Source organism: Moschus berezovskii, chromosome 11 (assembly GCF_049115385.1).
Source record: "Moschus berezovskii isolate FMDL1 chromosome 11, NW_MosBer_1.0, whole genome shotgun sequence".
Lineage (NCBI taxonomy): Eukaryota > Metazoa > Chordata > Mammalia > Artiodactyla > Moschidae > Moschus > Moschus berezovskii.
The window spans coordinates 96,404,073-96,428,041 of record NC_142470.1 but is presented as its reverse complement, the minus strand read 5'-3'; the positions used below and the strand labels follow the sequence as shown (position 1 = coordinate 96,428,041).

General features: G+C 36.3%; 1 protein-coding gene across 4 annotated transcripts in view; it reads left to right on the top strand.

Moving 5' to 3' along the window:
• EXOC6B (exocyst complex component 6B) overlaps positions 1-23,969 on the top strand; it is a 762,215-nt gene that overhangs the window by 487,488 nt on the left and 250,758 nt on the right. For all 4 annotated transcript variants that reach the window (XM_088841568.1, XM_055400057.2, XM_055400058.2 and 1 more), the window contains 2 exons: positions 1,532-1,666; positions 16,131-16,310. In XM_088841568.1, coding sequence (XP_088697694.1) covers positions 1,532-1,666; positions 16,131-16,310 — 315 coding nt within the window. The remainder of the gene's footprint in view (positions 1-1,531; positions 1,667-16,130; positions 16,311-23,969) is intronic.

Below are 23,969 nucleotides of genomic sequence, written 5' to 3'. Positions count from 1 at the left end.
TTTAAGAATTTTCCACAATTTGTTGTGATCCACACAATCAAAGGCTTTAGTATAGTATTTCTGATTGTAGTCCTTTTAATAATTTAATAATCCACAGCATAATACAGACACTTTTACTGAAGTACAATTCCATCTTTTAAACATTATTTTGGAATATCATTTGATTTTAAAAATGTGTAGTGCCTCCCTTCATCTTTAACTCCAGTTTTCCCCTTCTGTCATGTACTCACTCTTGTCTGGATTATTATCTCACTAGACTAAAAGAAGATACAAGTTCATTCATAGCCTTAAATACCAAAACTCCCCTGCCTACCACAACCCCACCCCTAGACATATTCTTGTGAAAATGAAAAGTTAAAGATGTAGAAAAGAAAGGTACAAATGGGTTCCATTTTACTTTCTCTTTGTATTTCGTTTTGGCTCAGGAGTATGAATAGTTTTTTATAGTTGAAATACATAGTAGGTGTCATTAAAATTTTTAACTTAATTTTTCACATAAGGTAGAATCAAAGCATGGAGATGTATAGTTGATGTCAGCCCCTGAATCTGATAGTTCAGCCTAATATACATAAAAATGTAGTACTCCAGGGCTGCCATCTTAAGCTTATGCTAAAAGGCACTGTCTGAAATCATTAAGATGAGACCGTAATTTGAAGGTTGATGACTTGGATTTGAATCCCAGTTTAATTTCAATTTTTGTTTCTCTTACTGTAGAATGGAAGTAATAATTATGCCTACTTCTTCAGGTTGCTAGGAGGGTGATGTAAGAAAATGTACTGTGAAGTAGTTTAGAAAGTTTAATTTTACAGACAGCTGTTTTCTTCCTCATCCTGCTCTCGAAGAAATTTACAGATGGCTTTTTATCTTATCAGTACTGCCTTCTTTAAGGATCTCTTCTGTAAGAAAAGGAAAATAGTATTAACAAAAGAATATTTAGTCTTCATAGTGTGAGTTAGAAATTATTATTAATATTTTACAGGTAAATAGGCTTAGAGAAGTCAAGAAACTTTGTCAGTATCAATAATTTGTAAGTCGTTGCTCCCTGGTTTCTCTGACTCCTGTGCTCATGTTTGTTTTCTTTCATAGAAACTGATGTAGTTTATTTATATATTGCAACTGTTCCAAAATTCCTATGTTCATTGTGCCTTATTTTGAAACTTACTGTCATTTACTGTCTTGTTCTTTTAATGGGAGTTTATTTTATTCATTTGGCAATTGTTTATTTCCAGGTTGTATGCTAAATACATCAGTTTTTTATCTTAGCCTAGTCTTTATTTTGAACCAAAGATATGAGTTTAAAATAGTGACATTTACTCCTATAGTAGGGGAAATGCTAGATTTTTTGGGAAGTCAGGGAAATCTTCATTGAGGAAATGATACCTAATCCTATGCTTTCACATTAACATTTACAGAATACAGCTGGCCTCTGCCATTATGCTTTTTGTTTTTCTTGTACTGGCAGATTCATAATGAGCTATGCATCCAAGGTTAAATAGTCAAATGACCCTTACATGTTCTTGTTATTTTCTAGCTTGTCCAGATTATTATCAATACAACACACTTGGAGAAATCCTGTAAGTACTTGGAAGAATTTATCACCAATATCACTAATGTCCTTCCAGAGACAGTCCACACTACCAAGCTGTATGGCACCACAACTTTTAAGGTGAGAAAGTCTCGCAATACTGTAGAAGTACTTCTGGCTTTGTTTCTCTCGTTAAGTCATACATGGTCTTGAGAATAAGTCCTTATTATTTCCTTAGGAAAACAAATACCAATGCCTATTTTGGGGTGTTTAAACTAAAAAGGGTCTATAGTTGTATTCACTGAATCTTCCTTATATTTCATACATAAAAATGACTTTTCCTCTATTGACTGCCTGGCATTCAAGAAGTCTTCAGTTTGGGCTAGAAAATGGTGGTTATAGCTGAAATCAACAGCAATTAAAATTTAAATTTAGCTATCTTCTCTTTATCCTATTTCTAGTCTTTTTTTTTTTTTTTAAACCTTACTGGAACATGTATGTTTTAGGATTCTGTTGTTATTATTTGATGATTTCAGTTTTGGAGCAAGTGTATGTTTTGAAATCCAGAAGTTGATATGAATTAGATATGAAGTTAAAGAATTGAAATTTTGTTTTCTGTTTCTCTTTATTGGTACCTTCCCTTGAGAATAGATTTAAGAGTACAAATCAAATTTGATTCATGTTGCTTATTATATTTTATGAGATACAAAGATTGTTGGTATGATCTACTTTTTTTCTGTTCTAAGAAAAAAGATGTGAAAGAACCTGTCCAAAGCAATCTTGAGAGAGAAGAACAAAGCTAGAAGTGTTACACTACCTGATTTCAAAATGTATTAAAAAGCTATAGTAATCAGAATGATATGGTATTGACATAAAAACAGAGATACAGATCAATGGAACAGATTGCAGAACCCAGAAATAAACATGCATATAGGGTCAATTAATTTATGACAAAACGGCCAAGAATGTATAATGAGGAAAGGATGGTCTTTTAAATAAAAGTAAATCAAAACCACAATGTGATAATGCATCACACATGTTAGAATAGCTATCAGTAAAATACAAGAGATGATAAATACTGGCGAGGATATGGAGTAAAGGGAACACTTGTACACTGTTGGTAGGAATGTAAATTGGTGTAGCCACTATGGAAAACAGTATGGACGTTCCTCAAGAAATTACAAGCTCTGTTTGTAATTTCTTGAGGAACCATATGATCTGGCAATTCTGCTTCTGGGTGAGTATTCAAAGAAATTGCAAAATTGTATTTCAGAGTTATATATATGTTCATCGCAGGAATAATCACAATAGCTACAATATGTAAACAGCCTTCAGATAAGTGGGTAAAGAAATGTTTTATATATATATACACACACACACACACACATATATATTCTCCATATATGTATTGATATCGATATGTGTATATATATGAATATTATTCAGTTATGAGAAATAAGGACATCCTACCATTTGTGATAATGTAGATGGACCTAGAGGGCATTATGCTAAGGAAAATAAGCCACACCAAGAAGGACAATTACTGCCTTTATATGTAGAATATTTTTAAAAAATTAGTAGAAAAGTGGTTGCCAGCTACTGGAAGAGTGGGTTAGGCAATAGAGAGAAGTTGGTAAGGAGGAACAGACTTTCAACTTCAAGAGGAAAAAAAGCTAAGGATCTAAAGTAAAGCATGGTTTCTGTAGTTGATAGTACTGTATTGTGTAATAGTTGTTAAGTAAATAGAACTTAAATGTTCTCATAGAAAAAAAGGTAATATGTGAGGTGATGAATGTGTTAAATAACTAGATGATGGAGAAGAAATACTCTCACAATATATATGCGTATTATGTCACCACAATGTATGGTTTTAAATATCTTATGATTTTGTTTTCAGTGAAGCTGATAAAAAGGAAAAAACGGGATGTGTAACAACCGGTGTATTCTTTCTCTATGTTTATCATTACATTCACTGCTAGATGAGTTACACATTTATGATGGAACCTTGGGTTATTTCAAATTATCTATAAAATTACTTACAATAAAATTCATTATACATGATTTATATTTGTAGCTTGTAAACTTTTCAGTACTGTCTCATTGTATTAATATTGATTCTCTTTTAGTGAGGGATAAGCTTATTTTATAAAGAGGCCCAAAGTATTAATATGAAAATATGACAAGAGATTTAAGAGTTTTAGGATGACTTTCCTTAGGTAATTTAATAGGAATTATAAGTATTCTTAAATATTATGATTATTATGGAAAATGGGTAATAATTTTATCAAAAAGTATTTCTACATGATTTCTACATGTGGAATCCAAAATTTCTCCTTGAAAGAAAACAAGGTAGGGACTTACAGTTGAGTGTTGAATAGAAAATAGGAGAGAGAATGTGGTGTGCATTTATAGTTGTTTACCCTATGTATGTAATATAATCACATACATATGTATGTATGAATATGTAATATGTACTACTATTCTTCCTCTAATCCATTTCAATTTTCTTATTTCAAGGGCTTTTCAAATTATGGTTAGAAATCCTCCCAGAGGATGACTTGTATATTTTATTGTTGTTCCAGCATTAAAATTGCTGAGGGAAAATTAAAGGCAGACAGGAAGGCATAGAGGTTGAGCAGCCAGTTAAATACTTAGTAAAGGAGAAGTTCTGGAGACCACTAAAGGTCATGTTGACAGTGCTTATTGGAAACACTGATTGCTTAAAACACATTGAAAGTTTATTTTTACCAGGACTGTTTCAAAGCAGCTAACTCAGAACTCAGTATAAACATGGCAATTATAAGAGCTTCATATTGTGTATTTTCCTAAGCTACTGTTTCCAGAAAACTTCCCCTTGCAGATGGAAACCTTAATGCTGAAAATGGGGCAAAAATAATCAGAAGGTCTTCAAGGTATTTTTCTGCAGAGTTCCTTCTTGTTTTTACCATATGTGACTTAATCAAGCTGATATTCTTAGCTTTCCTTGTTTATAAGAATTCCCTCACTCACTTACAAAATAAAATGAAGGTATTTTACATCACAAATATTGCCTGTGTACCTACTATTAAATAAGGTAGATTTTGGGGTAGAAGAAGAGAAAATACTTAGTCCTTTGGTTTAGAGTTTATAATCTATAGGGAAGACAGTCACTGTAAATTCTATAAAGAACTGTGCAAAAAAAAAATGCTAGACTAATACAATAAATTCATTAAACTTCCCCCTTATTCTAAAAGTTTTTATAAAGCATCTGTTATATACCAGGCAATAAACCAGTCTCCTGGCTTGACATAGCTTATATTCTAGTGGTGATAGATGACATACAAACAAAAAATTTAACATAATGTCAGCTAGTGTTAAGAACTAGGAAGAAAAAGAAATGATCTGAATGCAATCAGAAATTGAATCACGTGGATTTCTAATAGATGAGCATTCTAGTCAGAGCTAGGGCTTCCTAGGTGGCTCTAGTGGTAAAGAACCCAGCTGCCAATGCAGGAGATGTAGGAGACATGGGTTGGGAAGATCCCCTGGAGGAGAGCATGGCAACCCGCTCTGGTATTCTTGCCTGGAGTATCCCATGGACAGAGGAGCCTGACAGGCTGCAATCCATAGCGTCTGAAAGAGTCAGACAAGACTGGAGTGACTTAGCATGCACTCATGCATGCACGTCAGAAGTTATAGTATAGTAGAAGGTATTATGTAGTCACGGTGATGAGTATGCAGAGGGGTATGACAATGCTGTGTGTATCCTTTGTGGTAGGAATGGTAAGAGACAAGATTAGGAATCATATGATTTCTGGATTCTAGGCCACAGTAAGTAGCTTTTATTTGAAATGAAATGTGAGGCCATAAGAAGACTGGAAGTGGTGGTGATAACCTGATTTTATAATGGGTAACACTGGTTGCAATGTGGAAAATACACAATAGGTCAGTAAGAGTGGAAGAAGGAGCCCAATCTGAAGGTCGTTATAGAAGTCTAGGTAAGAGAGACTGATATCTGGACTATAGTGGCAGGGATAGAAGTATAAAGAGATATTTTTGAAGGTAGAGATGGCAAGTTTTACTGCTAGATTGGGTATGAGGTTCTAAGAGAAAGCATGGAGTCAAAAATTATTCCAAGATATTTAAACTAAGCAAACTAGATGAGTAGTGATGCTATTACTTAAGACAGGGAACAGCGAGAAAATAACAGGTTTGGGGAGTGGCAGTAGAATCAAGATTTCCACTTTTAATATATTATGTTTAAAGTATTTAGTAGTCATTTGTCATAGAGATATTAGATTGACAGGATAAAGTCATACTTGTACATAAAACTTTAAAACTCATATATAGATAAATAAAGATGGTATTTAATACCATGGAGCTGGCTTTCTGCTGGGAATTAAATATAGATAGACAAAAGCTGAAGAACAGGGAAGCCTGCAGTCCACGGGGTTGCAGAGTCAGACTCTTGCTAAGTCAGACTTAGCAACTGAATAGCAACAACCAGAGAAAACGTATGAGGTTTGAGCTCTAAGGAAAATCAACTTTGACAGGTCTAGAAGAGGTGAGTGGTACTTAACCCAGCAATGAAACCTTCAAGGAGGACTTACCAGAAAAGGCTCAGTAGGAGGTGTCCAAAAGGAGTATCTTTGGACCTGCAGAAGGTATCCAGAGAAAGGATGAGGAAGGAGTAAGGGACATTTCTAAGTGAGACAACTTCATGTACAAAGATGAAATAAAACTGTACATGTTCCGTGTCAAGTAAGGGTAGCAATGACTTATAGAAGTAGGTAAATATCAATTTGTGAAGCACTTTGCTTTATAATGATAGATAATTTGGATTTCATCCTAATAAAGTCTTTGAGAGACTTTAGGCAAGGGTATGTCACAATTTAAAAAATAATTGTTTATTTTGCTTAATTAGAATGAAGTAAAAGGACACTTCCCTGGTGGTCCAATTATTAGGAGTTCTCCTTGCAGTGCAGGGAACGCGAATTCAATCCCTGGTTGGGGAACTAGGGTCCCCTATGCCTTGGAGCAACTAAGCTAACTCCATGCACACAGCTAAGACCTGAGTCAGCCAAATAAATAAATAAATGTTAAAAAAAAAAAAGGAAGGAAGGAAAGAAGGAGACAGGAAGGATTGAAAAAAGGATGAAGAGCAGAAAGGAAAGGAAAAAAGAAAGAAAAAAGAGGGAATAAATAAATCACAATTACTTGAAATTCATAGTCAGAAGAAATAAAATATATCTCCAGAATATGTTGTATAATTCTATGCTAATAAATTTGAATATCTATTAGAAAATGTGTGATTAATAAATGATACAAGAAAATACAGACGATTGGCATAACCATGAAAGAAATGAAAATATTGTTAAGTATTTCTTGAAAACAGGAAGGAGTCACATGATTTTATAAGTGAATTCATTTATGCTTTCATGAAACAGATAACTTCTGTATAATTTAAAATACTCTAGACTATAGAGTAAAAAGGAAAATATCTCAGTTAATTTTTGTGACGTCAACTTAACAATGATTCAGAAACTAGAGAAACCACAAAAAGCCCTCAACAATTAAAGACAAATATTATGTGAAAATCATAAATAATAAAATATCAAACAGAAATCTGGAAGTGCATAGAAAATAGGGATAAACTAAGGTTATGAATGCAGTGATGATTAGTACTAGAAAATTATATGAAATTATTCACTACTGTCAGAGAAGGCAATGGCAAGCCACTCCAGTACTCTTGCCTAGAAAATCCCATGGACAGAGGAGCCTGGTAGGCTACAGTCCATGGGGTCGCTACTAGTTGGACACGACTGAGCGACTTCACTTTCACTTTTCACTTTCACACATTGGAGAAGGAAATGGCAACCTACTCCAGTGTTCTTGCCTGGAGAATCCCAGGGATGGGAGAGCCTGGTGGGCTGCCGTCTATGGGGTTGCACAGAGTTGGACACTACTGAAGCAACTTAGCAGCAGCAGCAGCATTCACTACTGTAATAGGTCAACTGAGAAAAAAGGCATGAGTATTTTAAAAGGTATTTATTAATTTATAAGACAGATTTGATTCTCCTGGGCTCCAGAATCCCTGCAGATGGTGACTGCAGCCATGAAATTAAAAGACCTTTGCTCCTTAGAAGGAAAGTTATGACAAATCTAGACAGCATATTAAAAAGCAGAGACATCAGTTTGCCAACAAAGATCCATATAGTCAAATCTATGGTTTTTCCAGCAGTCACATATGGATATGAGAGTTGGATCATAAAGAATGCTTAGCGCCAAAGAACTGATCCTTTCAAATTATGGTGCTGAAGAAGACTTTTGAGAGTCCCTTGGATTCAAGGAAATCAAACCTGTCAATCCTAAAAGAAATTAACTCTGGATATTTGTTGGGTGGACTGATGCTGAAGCTGAAGCTCCAGAACTTTGGCTGCCTGATGTGAAAAGCCAACTCATTGGAAAAGACTGATGCTAAGAAAGAATGAAGGCTAAAGGAGAAGGGGCGACAGAGGATGAGATGGTTAGATCGCAATAACCGACTCAATGGACTTGAATTTGACCAAACATTGAAGCACAGTGGAGGACAGAGGAACCTGGCACACTGCTGTCCATGTGGTTGCCAAGATTCAGACATGACTTGGCAACTGAACAATAACAACAGCATATGTAAGACCACATCTCTTCCTGGTAAAATCTCTTAGTAAAGCCCTCTATCAGCAATTGACAGATTATTAGTAGAAAATTATTAAGGCTGTAGTTTAACTGAATAGTGCTATCAATCAGCTGGATCAAATTGACATTTATAGAATATTTCATCTAATAACAGCATAATACATATTCTTCTCAAAACTCATAAGAACGTTCACCAACACAGATTATGAATTTTAAAGAATAAAAATCATATGAAACTTGCTCTCAGGCCAAATGGTATTAAACCCTAGAAATAAATAATAGAAAGATAGAAAATCCCCAGATATTTGGAGATGAACTTACATGCTTCAGAAAAACACATGAGTTCAAAAAATTTTTTTTCAAGAGAGATTAAGAAGGACTTCAAACTATATTGTATGACCCCTATGGACTGTAGCCCATCAGGTTCCTCTGTCCAAGAAATTCTCCAGGCAGGAATACTGGAGTGGGTAGCCATTCCCTTCTCCAGGGGATCTTCGCAACCCAGTGATCAAAACCCAGGTCTCTTACATTGAAGGCAGATTCTTTACCATCTGAGCCACCAGGGAAGCCCAAAATAAAATGTAACTTATTAAAATTTGTGGCATCATTGAAAGCACTGCTGATAGGGAAATTTACAGCATTAATCACATAAATCAGAAAATAATAAACTTCAAAATCAATTATCTAAGATTCTGCTTTAGGAAACTAGGGAAGGAAGAACTAATTAAATCCAAAGTAGCCAGAAGAAAAGAAAGTTAGAATAGAAATCATTGAAAACAGAAAGGCAAAGGAGAAAATCAATGAAATCAAATACATATTTTTAGAAACATCAATAAAATTGATAAACTTTGAGTTAGGCTGACCAACAATAAAAGAGAGAAGACCCAAATTATTAATATCATAAATAAAAAAGGGGCCATCACTAGTGATTCAGTGGATTAAAAGATTAACAAGGGCATATTATGAACAGCTCTGTACCCACAAATTGACAGTCTACATAAATTGAACAAATTATTTCAAAGACACAATTTACCAAAACTCAAAAAATGATACTCTAAGTATCCTTATATCTACTGAAGAAATTGAATCAATAATTAATGTCTTTTCAAAATAGAATTAATATTGTTGTCAATAAAAAGTCCAGACTATCTAAAGTGATCTGCATATTCAATGCAATCCCTATCAAAATGATTATTTTTAATAGTATGGTATTTTTATAGAAAGTTAAAAAATCAATATTAAAATCTATATGAAAGTACAACAAACTCTGGAAATTCAAAACAATCATAAGGAAGAATCATATTTCATTATTTCAAATTATATTATAAAGCTATTGTAATCTAAACAATATGATATTGGTATAAAAGCAGACATATTTATCAATGAAACAGATTGGAGATCCCATACATATATGGTCGAGTGATTTATGACAAAAGGGCCAAGAGTATACATTGAGGAAAGGATAGTGTCTTCAATAAGTGATTTTGGTGAAACTGGATAGCCATATGCAGAAAGAATGAAACTGGATCTCTGTCTTATATCATAGACACAGATTGACTCAAAATGGATTATAAACTTGAATGTAAGACTGAATCCATAACACTCCTAGAAGAAAACTTAGTGTGTAACTTCTCTGACATTGATCTATGAAGTGATTTTTTGGAATTGACAACAAAAGGAAAGGCAATAAAGTAAAAAATAAACAAGTGGGACTTCATCAAACTAAAAGCTTTCTGTATGAACTTATTTACAAGACAGGAACTAGAACCACAGACATTGAAAGCAAACTTATGATACCAAAGGGGTAAGGGGATGGTGGAGCTATAAATTAGAAGTTTTGGATTAGTAGATACAAACTGTGATATATAAAATAGATAAATAACAAGGTCCTCCTGCATAGCACAGGAAACTGTATTCAATATCTTGTAATAAACCATATGGAAAGGAATATATATATGTGTGTGTTTACCCAAACACATATGGGTAAACACACACATATTTGGCTGAATCCCTTTACATGAGAAACTAACATAACACTGTAAATCAACTTTCTTTTTATTAAAAAGAAAACAGATGACAAATGCTGCCAAAGATTTGGAGTAGAGGCAACCCTTGTATACTGTTGGTGGGAATGTAACCTGATACAGCCACTGTGGAAAACAATATGGAAGTTTCTCAAAAAACTAAAAACAGAGCTGCTGTATGATCCAGCAAGTCTACTGCTTGGTGTGTTTTCAAAGGAATCAAAATTATTATCTTGAAGAGTTATGTATACTCTCAAGTTGATTATAACATTAATTAAAATAGTCAAGATTGGAAACAACCTAAGTGTCTAATGGATGAATGGCTAAATTACACACACACACACACCATACACACAATGGAATATTATTCAGCTATAAAATAGAAGGAAGTACTGATCATTTGCAAAACCATGGATGAACCTGGAAGGTATTATGCTAAGTGAAATAAATCAGATAGGGAAGGACAAAAACTTCATGGTATCATTTATATGTAGAATCTGAAAATAAGTTGAACTCATAGAAATAGAGAATAGAAAAATTATTGCCAGGACTGTTGGGTGATGGAAGTAGAGGTTGATAAAAGAATATAAACTTTCAATTGTAAGATGAATAGTTGAGCACCTAGTGTATGACAATGTGACTGTAGTTGATTGCACTATAGTGTAGTAATGGTAATTGCTAAGAGAATAGGGGTTTCCCAGATGGTGCTAGTGGTAAAGGACTTGCCTGCCAATGCAAGAGTCGTGAGTCAAGAGTTAGATCCCTGGGTGGGGAATATCCCCTGGAGGAGGGAATGGCAGCCCACCCCAGTATTCTTTGCCTGGAGAATCCCATGGAGAGAGGAGCCTGGTGGGCTATGGTCCATAGGGTCACAAAGAGTCAGACATGACTGAAGTGACTTAGTGTGCACACATGCCATGAGAGTAGAACTAAAATGTTCTCACACATAAAAGGTAAATGTGTGAGGTGATGGATGTGTTAATTAACTTGATGGGAGGAATCTTTTTGCAGTGTGTCCCTATATTTAATCATTATGTAGTGCATTTTAAATATCTTGCAGCTTCTCAATAATATCCTAATTAAGCCGAAAGAATTCTATCTAATATCTAAGGGTGAAATTTCACCCCTTTTCTATAATATTTCCTAGAAAGTAGAAGCAGAGGAAATACTACCTAACGTATTGTAGGCATGCATGTATGCTCAGTTGCTCAGTCACGTCCAACTTTTTATGACTGTAGCCTGCCAAGCTCCTCTGTCCATGGGATTATTCTGATAAGAATACTGGAATAGGTTGCTGTTTCCTTCTCCAGGAGATCTTTCCGACCCAGGGATCAAACCCACATCTCCTGCAGCTCCTGTATTGGCAGGTGAATTCTTTCCCACTGAGTCGCCTGGGAAGCCCTAACTCATTGTACGAGTTCAGTATTATCCTAATACCAACCAGACATTGTATGAGAGGAAAACTATAGAACAGTAGTTCTCATGAACATTCTTGTAAAATCCTCAACAAAATAGTATTAAATTGAGTCCAGTAATGTATCAGAATTATCCATGACAGCCAAGTGGGATTTATTCTAGTTCTTCAAGACTTACTCAGCATCAGAAATCAAGTAATGTCTTTTTCACATCAATGGGCTGCATACAGAAGAACAATTAGATTAATAGAATCATATCAGTAAATGTAGAAAATGTGTTGACAGAATCCAACAGCTATTCATGATAAAACATCTCAGCTAACTTTAATAGGGGCGGGGGGAAATTTACTCAACTTGATAGAGGACATCTGCATGAGTCCTACAAATAACATCATACTTGCTGGTGAGAAACTAGAAACTTTCCTGTTAAAATCATGTAAAAGAAGGCAAGGTTGTTCTTTCATGCCACTCTTCTTCAGTGCTCAGTAAACCTTGATATCAAAGATTTACAGATTGGGATGTTGCTGTTTAGTCACTGAGTCTGTCCAACTCTGCAGCCCCATGGACTGTCACCCACCAGGCTCCTCTGTCCATGGATTTCCCAGGCAAGAATACTGGAATGGGTTGCCATTTCCTTCTCCAGGGGATCTTCCCAAACCAGGGATCGAACGTGCGTCTCTTGCATTGGCAGGCAGGTTGTTTACTGCTGAGCCACCAGGGAAGCCCCTAACAGATTCAGTTCAGTTCAGTCACTCAGTCGTGTCCGACTCTTTGCGACCCCATGAATCACAGCACACCAGGCCTCCCTGTCCATCACCAACTCCCGGAGTTCACTCAAACTCATGTCCATCGAGTCGGTGATGACATCCAGCCATCGCATTCTCTGTCATCCCCGTCTCCTTCCGCCCCCAATCCCTCCTAGCATCAGAGTCTTTTCCAGTGAGTCAACTCGTCGCATGAGGTGGCCAAAGTATTGGAGGTTCAGCTTTAGCATCAGTCCTTCCAATGAACACCCAGGACTGATCTCCTTTAGAATGGACTGGTTGAATCTCCTTGCAGTCCAAGGGACTCTCAAGAGTCTTCTCCAGCACCACAGTTCAAAAGCATCAATTCTTCGGCAATCAGCTTTCTTCACAGTCCAACTCTCACATCCACACATGACCACAGGAAAAACCATTGCCTTGACTAGATGGACCTTTGTTGGCAAAGTAATGTCTCTGCTTTTTAATATGCTATCTAGGTTGGTCATAACTTTCCTTCCAAGGAGCAGGCGTCTTTTAATTTCATGGCTGCAATCAGCATCCGCAGTGATTTTGGAGCCCAAAAAATAAAGTCTGACACTGTTTCCACTGTTTCCCCATCTATTTCCCATGAAGTGATGGGACCAGATGCCATGATCTTAGTTTTCTGAATGTTGAGCTTTAAGCCAACTTTTTTACTCTCCTCTGAAACTTTTAAGGTGCAACAACCAAAACATGATCCATCAAAGAGAATACTAAGTTGGACTTCATTAAAATGAAAAACTTGTGCTGTAGAGAAGACACTGTTAAGAAGATGAAAAGACAATCAGAAAATATTTGTAAAAGGCTTATCTAATAAAGGATTTATATCTAAAATATAAAAAGAACTGGTAAAACTCAACAAAACAAAATTTAAAACTGGGTTTAATATGGGTTCACTGTAAAAATGTGCAAAAAGATCTGAACAGATATCACACCAAAGCATGGAAAGGGTAGTATAAATTAAAACAACAGTTAGATACCATTGTACAGTTCTTAAAATGACTAAAACCCAAAACAGTGACAACAATTGCTGGAGCAATAACAACTTTTTCATTCATTGCTGGTGGTAATGCAAAGTTCAGTTCAGTTGCTCAGTCGTGTCCGACTCTTTGCAACCCCATGGACTGCAGCACACCAGGCTTCCCTGTCCATCACCAACTCCCAGAGCTTGCTCAGACTCATGTCCATTGAGTTGGTGATGCCATCCAACCATCTCATCCTCTGTTAATGCAAAATGGTAATGTTATTTTGGAAGGCAGTTTGTCAGTTTCTTACAAGGCTAAACAGAAATACTCTTACTATGCAATTGATCAATCATGTTCCTTGATAAGCGGTGAATTGAAGTCTTAATAAACACAAAAGCTTACACATGAATGGCCAACTATGAGCATTGGTCATAATTGCCTGCATTTGAAAACTACCAAGATGTCCTTCAGTAGGTGAATGAGTAGACAAACTGATGCATCCTGACAATGGAATATTATTCAGTGATGAAAAGGAGTGAACTATCAAGCCACAGAAGACCTGGAGGAAAATTAACTGCACATTGCTAAGTAAAATAAGGCATTTTGAGAAGCTACATACATGATTCTAAGTATAAGACACTCAAGAAAGTTAAAATTTTGAAGAAAGTAAAATGATCAATTATTTCCAAGATTTGGGGGATAAGCAAGGTAGGGATAGTTAGAACAGAGTGGATTTTTAGGGCAAGAAAACTCTTCTGTATGATTCTGACTATAATTGTGAATACATGGCATTATCCATTACCCATAGGACTGTACAACATGAATAGTAAAACCTGATGCAAACTATAGACTTTAGTTAATAATAAAATGTCAATATTGGTTCATCTGTCGTAACAAATGTTCCACACTAACTCAAGGGATTTTTAATAGGGGGAACAGTAGGAAGGAGACAGGGGTGCAGTATCTGCAAATGCTCTGTACTATCTGCTCAGTTTTTCTTCAAGCCAAAGTTTCTAGAAAATAATGTTTATTAAAAGAAAATTTAATAAAATGGAAATTCAAGGACAATATTAGATTATCATACAAGTAAGTAAATAAGCAAGTAATCAGAGAAATGTTCTTGAAACTGTTCATATAAGTAAACATATAAGTAAACATAGTTTACTGTTCATATAAGTAAACATAGTCAATGCCTATATTAGAGTATGTAAATACCTTGCAAAATTATGCAGGTATTAAAAGGGTGAAAATGGAGAAGAGGTTATGAGTTATCATAAAATTTGGAGGTTAGAATTTATAGGACATAGTTTCTGACTATGGAGGAATCAATGGAATCCAATATGTTGCTTACATCTCTGCCTTGAACTGAAATGAACAGATGAAGAGCGGTTCAGTTCAGTTGCTCAGTCGTCTCCGACTCTTTGCGACCCCTTGAACCGCAGCACGCCAGGCTTCCCTGTCCATCACCAACTCCCGGAGTCCACCCAACCCCATGTCCATTGAGTCGGTGATGCCATCCACCATCTCATCCTCTGTCATCCCCTTCTCCTCCTGCCCTCAATCTTTCCCAGCATCGGTGTCTTTTCCAATGAGTCAGCTCTTTGCATCAGGTGGCCAAAGTACTGGAGTTTCAGCTTCAACATCAGTCCTACTAATGAACACCCAGGCCTGATCTCCTTTAGATGGACTGGTTGGATCTCCTTGCGGTCAGATTATAATTATTCTAGTCCTGGACTTAGAATAATATTTAAAGTTTCTGTGAACCATAATGCAGGAAACAATCAGATATATGTGTCTTTAACAAGAATGGGTTTGGACAGAGATAGTGAGTGAAAGGCATAGGAGGTGATGAAATCACTCAGCGAAAGTGAGAGGATTAGAGGCCAGAAAATTAAAAGAAACACTATGTCCTGAAAGCCAAAAAAGAACAGGGTTGTAGCAGAGAATGTTTAACAGAGGAAGGTCAGGTAAGTTCAGCTGAAAAATGAATATTAGATATGGTAGCCTGGTGAATTACCCTGGACCAATCCATGTTGATGGATTGTTAGCATTTCAGTTTAGACTGTTTTGCCCTAAAAATGTTTTTCTTGAAGCTTTAGTCCCATGACACTTCCTAGCACCTTTTATATGCCACTGTATATCACAACTCTTTTAAATAGTGTTTCTCAAACTTGATTTCGGAACATTTTTTTGCTATTGTTTAAGCACTTTTCAGGACTATTGTTAATTAGTCCTTAAATTATTAATTTTTGTAAATGTGTGGCTCGTCTTTGGAGAAACTTCATTATGAAGAATCTAGAATGGTGGGATAGTAACTAGTGGAAACAAAGAGCATTAAATTTGGAACTTCAGGAAACCTATAGTAAGGAAAGTGAAGATACTAGCAATTTTAAGAGAGTTTGGTATTGTCAGGAGGGAGGTTCTTGGAATCCCAGAAGAGAAGACAACAGGATCCTTAGAATGAGTATAGTTTTTGTAGTTTGTTTGATAGATAGTTGAGTGTAGTTTGGTGGATAAGAAAGTTAAAAGGATACAGATAGCTGAGGGCAGTGAAGGCAATTTCTTATTTTGTAAATCTAAATAATAGCTTGTATTGCAGACACAAAATAGAAAAGATTCTACTGAGCTTTTGGGGAAAAAATTAATGGAGACTGCAATATTACTTGATATTCTTAATTATGTTACTTAGTTTGAGATGTTTCCAAGCAGAAATTTCTTTGCAATGCAATTCTGAATGATTGTTAAAATCTCATGTTTCATAGGATGCCAGGCATGCAGCTGAAGAAGAGATTTATACCAACTTGAACCAGAAGATTGACCAGTTCCTGCAGCTGGCCGACTATGACTGGGTGGCGGGAGACTTGGGCAGTGAGGCTAGTGACTACCTCGTGGACCTCATTGCCTTTCTGCGCAGTACCTTTGCTGTGTTCACACACCTTCCTGTAAGTGATGACTGCTTTCATTTTGTTCGTCATATAGGAAAAAGGTTTCTTAAGATCTAGGTTGGTGAAAGATGTTTGTTTCTGCTGTAGCTAGCCAGGAAGCTGTGGGTATAAAATCTCACATTAGTATTATCCCTTAACAAGATTTACAGACTTCTTCCATCTTATTCTAAGACTTCATTTTTTCATTGACATTTGTATTTTGTTTATTCTGGAAATGATTCCTAATATTATGTCTGCTTATATATCCCTACTAGCTTCAAGGTAATTAGTACAACACATGATGGATGCCTTGGTGGAAGTAAAATAGAAAAGTAGGAGTTAGAATTTTAGATATGTATCTTTTAATTCTATAATATCCATTTAATATTTTTAATATCCTCAAATTCTCTGGTAAAATTCTCCAAGATTTTTCTTATTTGTGTATCTTTTCTCTATTTTCTTGAACATATCTATCACAGCCTTTTAAACATTGAAGTATAATTTATTTACAGTATTATATTAGGAACTTCCCTGGTGGTCCAGAGATTATGATTCCTTGCTCCCAATGCAGGAGGTACGAGTTTGATCCCTCACTGGGGAACTAAAGATCCCACATTTCTCACAGCATAGCCAGAAGAAAAGTTACAACATTATATTGGTTTCAAGTTTACAGCATAGTGTTTCAGAGTTTTTACAGATTATACTCTAAGATAATGGCTATAATTCCATGTGCTATATGGTCTATCCTTGTTGCTTATCTGATACACAGTAGTCTGTGTCTCTTGATCCCTTTCTCCCGTCTTGCCCCTTCCTCTTTCCCTCTTGTTTATTGATTCCCTATTCTTTATTGATCTGTTTTATTCATTTTCTCTCTAATCTTTATATTTCCTTCCTTCTGATGACTTGACTTTGTTCATCTTTTTTTAATTTTTTAAAAAGTGGTTGGTTAGGTACTTTATTTGAGGTTTTACTTATTTCTTGAGAAAGGCCTGCATTGCTGTACACTTCCCTCTTAGAACTACTTTCTGCATGCTATAGATTTTAGGAGTTTTGTGTTTCCATTTTCCTTTATCACAACTAGTTTTCTGATTTCCTCTTTGATTTCTTCTTCAGTTAGTTGGTTTTTTAGTAGGATGTAGTTTAGTCTTCACATCTGTGCTTTTCCCATTTTTCTTCCTGTAATTGATTTCTGCTGCTGCTGCTGCTGCTAAGTCGCTTCAGTCGTGTCCTACTCTAACTTTATACAATTGTAATAGGGGAAGATGCTTGATATAATATCTATCTCCTTAAATTTGTTCAGACTTATTCTGTGGCCTAGAATGTGATCTCGGAGAAGGCAATGGCAAGCCACTCCAGTACTCTTGCCTAGAAAATCCCATGGATGGAGGAGCCTGGTAGGCTGCAGTCCGTGGGGTCGCTAAGGGTCAGACATGACTGAGCGACTTCACTTTCACTTTTCACTTTGACACATTGGAGAAGGAAATGGCAACCCACTCCAGTGTTCTTGCCTGGAGAATCCCAGGGACGGGGGAGCCTGGTGGGCTTCTGTCTATGGGGTCACACAGAGTCGGACATGACTGAACTGACTTATCAGCAGCAGCAGCAGCATGTGATCTGACCTGGGGAATGTTTCATCTGTACTTGAAATGAGTGTATATTCTGGTACTTTTGAATGAAATGTCCTGTCAATAGCTTTTAATTGTTCAAATGTGTCAGTTAAGACCACTGTTACATGATAAATTTTCTGTCTAGATGGTGTGTTCCCTGGTGTAAGTGAGGTGTTGTGGTTGCAGTCCATGGGCTATAGTCTGCCAGGCTCCTCTTTCCATGAGATTTCCCAGGCAAGAATACTAGCATGGGTTTCCATTTCCTTCTCCAACAGATCTTCCAGACCCAGGGATCAAACTCATGTCCCCTGCATTTGCAGGTAGATTCTTTGCCACTGAGCCACAAGGGAAGCCCAAGTGAGGTGTGAAAGTCCTCTTTTGTTATGGTATTATTTATTGTCAACTTCTCCCTTCATGTCTGTAAATATTTGCTTCAAATATTTAGGTACCCTTGGGGTGTGCGTATTAATGTGTATAATATCCTTGTTTTGATCCCCTTATCATGGAATAATACCCTTCTTTGTGTTTTGTTATAGCCTTTGTTTTAAAGTCTATTCATCTGAAGCAAGTATTGTTACCCTGGGTTTCTTACTGTTTCTCTTTGCATGAAATACCATTTTCCTCACATTCTTTCTATATGTGTATTTTACTTTGAAGTGAATCTCTTAAGCATCATGTAGAAGTACCTTCTCTTTTCATTTCATCCGTCACCCTGTATCTTTCAATTGGAGCATTTGTCCACTGATATTTAAAGCATATTGATAGGTATATAGTTACTGCCATTTTGTCACTTTTTTTCTGATTGTTCTTATAGTTCTTCTCTGTTCATTTTTTCTTCCCTTTGTATCTTCCCTTGTGGTTTTGTTGATTTTTCTTTAGTACTGTATACCAGAGAACTCTCAGATTGTTTTGAGTTTTTACAATTTGCTCTTCTTTTTTTTTCAGCTGTTCGGATTGCTCAATTTCCTTTATTTTCCAGATCACTTACATGTTCCTCTGTATCACTTAGTTTGCTGTTCATTTCTCCTAGTGTGTTTTTAATTTCAACTATTGAATTCTTCATTTCTTATGGAGTCTTTTAAAATAGTTTCTAGTTTTTTAATTAAAGTTATCACTGTGTAGATATAGTCTTTCCCCTAATTCAGTTAACATTTTTTATAACCAGTGGTTTGAATTTTTTATCAGATGAATTATTTATTTATGTTTTATTATTTTTTCAGGTGTGTTTTCTTGTTCTTTCAGTTGAGAATGGTTCTTCTGCCATTACATTTTGCTTATCTGTTTCTGTGAGTTTAGGTGAAACAGTTACCTGTTGTGATCTTGAAGGGGTGTTCTATGTGGCAGCAATCCCATGTGTGCCCTGTGCCTTTGGTGTGAGAGCTGCATTTGATGGGAAGCAAGTCACAGTGATAACTTTCCTCAGGGTGTGCTGATAGCATCAGCTTGGTAGAGAGTGGGGCTCCAGAGGGAGGAGCTAGAGTCTGAGCAGGGTATGAAATGGGACTTCCCCTCTGCTCAGTGGCCATCAGTACTCTATGGGGATGGAGTCTGATTCCAAATTCCTGGAACGGAAGTCCTGAGGACCTGGCCTGGGCCAGCTCTGTCCCTTTAACTGTGTGTTTCCCCTTTTTTCCCACTGGGAGCCTTACCTGAGTGGCGGGAACTGCTGAAGTAAGTTGGGTCCTTGGGGGTTCTTGGCTTGTGTTGATTACAGGCAGAGGCTTAAGCTGTCTCTTATGTGCTGCCTGTATGGGATCCCACATTTGTTTCCCTTACTCTGCTCTGGCTCCGCCACAGGCCCAAGTCCTCTTTGTCTCTCCCAGCTGATCACTGCCCTCTGTCCCAGCTCCCCCTCCCTGTTTGGGAACCACATTATAGTGTTGTTGCCTATGTTGACTCTCAGTGTGTGTCAGGAGGTGAGCTATGCTTGAGTGCTACCATCAGAGATCTGGGCTGCTTGTGATGTTCTGCTTGAGTAAGCATCAACAATGACCCCACCCCCCCACCCCCCAGGCTCCACCAAAAGACCAGGTTGCTTCTGCATCCCAAGATCAAGTTTTCTCCCTGGTCATGACCAGGCCAGATTTAATACCCTGCTGAGATGTGGAGTGAATAGCCATGGTGCACTGGCTCAGCTCGGGCTGTGTCACACACTGAGGTGGTTGTGGGAAACCTGGCAGCCTCTCAAGCATACCTCTTTCCACCTTGTCTTAGGATATGAAAGTGCTCCTCATGAGTGGCGTGCAGGCTTCCCAGTGCACTCCTAGTAGTGCCAGTGGCCCTCAAACCAGCCAAGAAAGCTTGTCTCTCCTGCATAGGACCCCAGACTTGGGCATCTAATTTATGGCTCTCACTGCTCACTCCCCTGGGCAGGTGTCCACCCGTGTATTCTCCCTTTTACTCTGAGTCACCTCCCAGGAACACAGGGCCCAACCCCATCATTTTCTTCATCCTTCCTGGTTCCTTGTGTATTTTTCTTCCAAGCTTTTTTGTACTAGATTTCTTCTGTCAATTTCCAGTTTGTTTTCAGTGAGAATTTTTTGACTTGTAGATGTATTTTTGATATGTTCATGGGGGGATATGAGCTCCATGTCCTCTTAATCCACTATCTTGATCCTGCTCCTCTGCAGTTGTTTTAAACATATTTATTAATGCCTACATGTAGCTCACCTACATATCGGTTAGATTTGTTTCTGAGTTTTATTGTTGTTGTTGCTGTTATCAGTCATATGGTCCCATCTCTTCCTATCATTTTTTGGTATATGGTAGACATTGTTTTTAAAATATGTTTTAATAGATGTTCCAGATAATATCTTCTGCCACCAGAATTGTTTCATCCTTTCCCATACTAAGTAGTTAAAATGAGTGGGTGGTTTGTGGTTTGAACCTCATCACCTTAATCCATTTATGAACTGATCTGTATTGAGTTGCAGTTGTATTGTACCTTTGGTTTACATTTGTTGCTAGGATGTGGTTCTGCAGAGCTTTTAATGAGAGCCTGGCACATTATTGTCTCTTCAGTACCAAGAGGACTGTGGAAATTTCCACTTTTCATATAAACTTAGCTCTTCAGCTTCCTGCTTTTTACAGTTCTAAAATTTGGCAAATATCTTGAGTAGGTGTCTTACCCAGATCAGCAATTGCTAACAGTAAAAACTGTGATTGGAGATTGTCTATATCAATTCATTAATCCCTCAAGAGCTTTCGAGTTGCCACCTGTGATTCTTATGAACACTCACACTAGTGAGTTTTTTTTTCTGAAACATTGTGAAACTGCAGGAAATCTTACTTTGCTTTTGAAAGATTTTGGCCTAGACTGTTATTTTCCTTGGCTGTATAGCTTTAGAATTCAGAAAATGTCTTGAGGAGAAAACTGGCCCTGAGATCTCTAATTTTGGCACTTTAGCCCCATGGAACCAACAAAAATTCAGTGATTTTTTTTTTTTTTTTTCACCAGAGCAGTTACTTTCTGCCTGGACCTACCCCAGATTCTCAGTCTGGGTTTGTCAAATTCTCACTCCTAGGTTTGTCAAATGCCTCCAGGGACAACTTGAGATCCTCAGCTCACCTTTAACAGGTCTGCCCTCTTTGCAATTTTATTCCTTTACATTTTCATTGCTTCCTTGCCTTCTGGTTTTCTCCAGTTTTTTAAATTACCTTTCCTAATTTTGGGTGGAAGCACTAACCTATAAAAAACTAGGCCATTTTATCTATTTTATCTAGTGTTATCTTGACTCCAGTCAGAGAAAGTAGCCCAAAAGACAAAACTATAAATTAATCTCACAATTATAAATAAAAAAGTTTATCGTCTATTACAAAATAGAAAATAATTTAGCATTAGTATGTAGGATTTACTCTAGAAATGCAGAGATGGTTTGATCTTTAAAAATCTAATAATATCATTTATCATAATACTAGGTGAAGGAGATAAAGTATATGATCATCTTTATGTAATTCTAAAAAGATATTGTATAACATCCAGCCTGCTTTTCAAATTTTTTTAAAAAGTTTTAAATACAAGCAATATTATATTTCAATAGCATGATAAAGAGCATCTATATGAAATTCAGCAGCCACCAAAGATTTAACAGTGGAACACTAAGAATATTTATTTGCATCAACATCAGGAAAATGGTGAAGACATCTCACCATTACTTTAGATGTTCTATAAAATAAATAAGGTAAAAGAGAAGTAAATTACAAATATTACAATGAGCCATGTATGTTATCATTATCCTTATGTTAGTATTGTGTGGTTGGAAAACTCTAGAAAATCAACTGAAAAATAATTAGGACCAATAAGACTTTTGGTTACAGAGTACACTTAGAAAGCAGGTCATCTTCTCTTACCTTTGCAATACCTTCATGGAAAGTATTGTTCCAAAAGTATCCTATTTGCCATTGATGCATATTATATAAGGTCTCTGTGAGTATATTTTAACAAGTCATATATAGCATCAGTGTGGAAAACATGCCACAGAATAATTTAAAAGATACTTCATTATGATCAGATATGTGCAGGGTTCTAGGATGAGAAAACAAGGATCATGGCATCTGGTTTCATCACTTCATGGCAAATAGATTGGGAAGCAATGGAAACAGTGAGAGACTTTATTTTCTTGGACTCCAGAATCACTGCAGACGGTGACTGCAGCCATGAAATTAAAAGACACTTGCTCCATGGAAGAAAAGCTATGATGAACCTAGACAGCATGTTAAAAAGCAGAGACATCATTTTGCCGACAAAGGTCCATATAGTCAAAGCTATGGTTTTTCCAGTAGTCATGTGTGGATGTGAGAGTTGGGCCATAAAGAAGGTTGAGTGCTGAAGAAGTGATGCTTTCAAACTGTGGTGTTGGAAAAAACTTCTGAGAGTCGCTTGGACTGCAAGGAGATCAAACCTGTCAATCCTAAAGGAAATTAATCCTGAATATTCATTGGAAGGACTGATGCTAAAGCTTAAGCTCAAGCTCCAATACTTTGGCCACCTATGAGAAGAATGAACTCATTGGAAAAGACCCTGATGCTGGGAAAGATTGAAAGCAGGAAGAGAAGGAGACTACAGAGGACGAGATGGCTGCATGGCATCACTGACTCAATGAACATGAGTTTAAGCAAACTCTTGGAGATGATGAAGGATAGGGAAACCTGGCATACTGCAGTCCATGGGTCGCAAAGGGTCGAACACAACTGAGTGACAGAACACAAGGATGAGAATAGTAGTTTTTCCAAAATTAATCTAACTTCAGTGAATACGAAGTAAATTTGATGGTGGTGGGTTATCTTAACAAAATAATTCTACGATTCATTCAGAGACAAAAATGGACAAATTTGGCAAAAAAAGTATGGAAAAGAAAATTAATGAGTGTAGTCCCTTCAAATATAGAAATGTTATTATTAATGAAAATAATTAATATCCCTCCTACACAGGACTGGACTGATAGAATAAAGGAATAGTTAAAGAAATTATCTATAAATATTTCAAAGAATAAGTAAGATTTAGTATGTGATAAAAATGGCATTTAGCAATTGCTGTTAACAATGCTGTCTTCTCATTGGGTAAAAAGAATATTAAGTCTGTACCTCATATATCAAAATGAATTTTAGATCAAATGCATGTTCATATTTTTAAAAAGAAAGAAATTATGGGAAAACCAATAGAAATATTAATCTGAAAGTGACTTACTATCATAAGGATGACACCAAAGACTGAAATCATTAAGGAAAAGGTTAATAATTTGACTACAGAAAATTATTTATAATGTTCCTAAGGTATTAGTTAGAAAATAGAATGTAAGATTATCAGTAAAAACATTTACAATAAATATTCCCAAAGGTTAATATTTATAATGTATAACAGTATAACACTTTCTTTCAATTTTAATCAGAGGAAGATACAACTTAAAGAAAAATTTGCAAAAGTTGCATAAAGGCAATCAGAAGAGGAGAAAAATCAAAGACTAATAATAACATGAATAAAGCATGTAATTCTAATAATGACATATAGGGGTGTGTATGTGTATATATATATTATATGTATATATATACACACACATTGTGTGGTATTTTC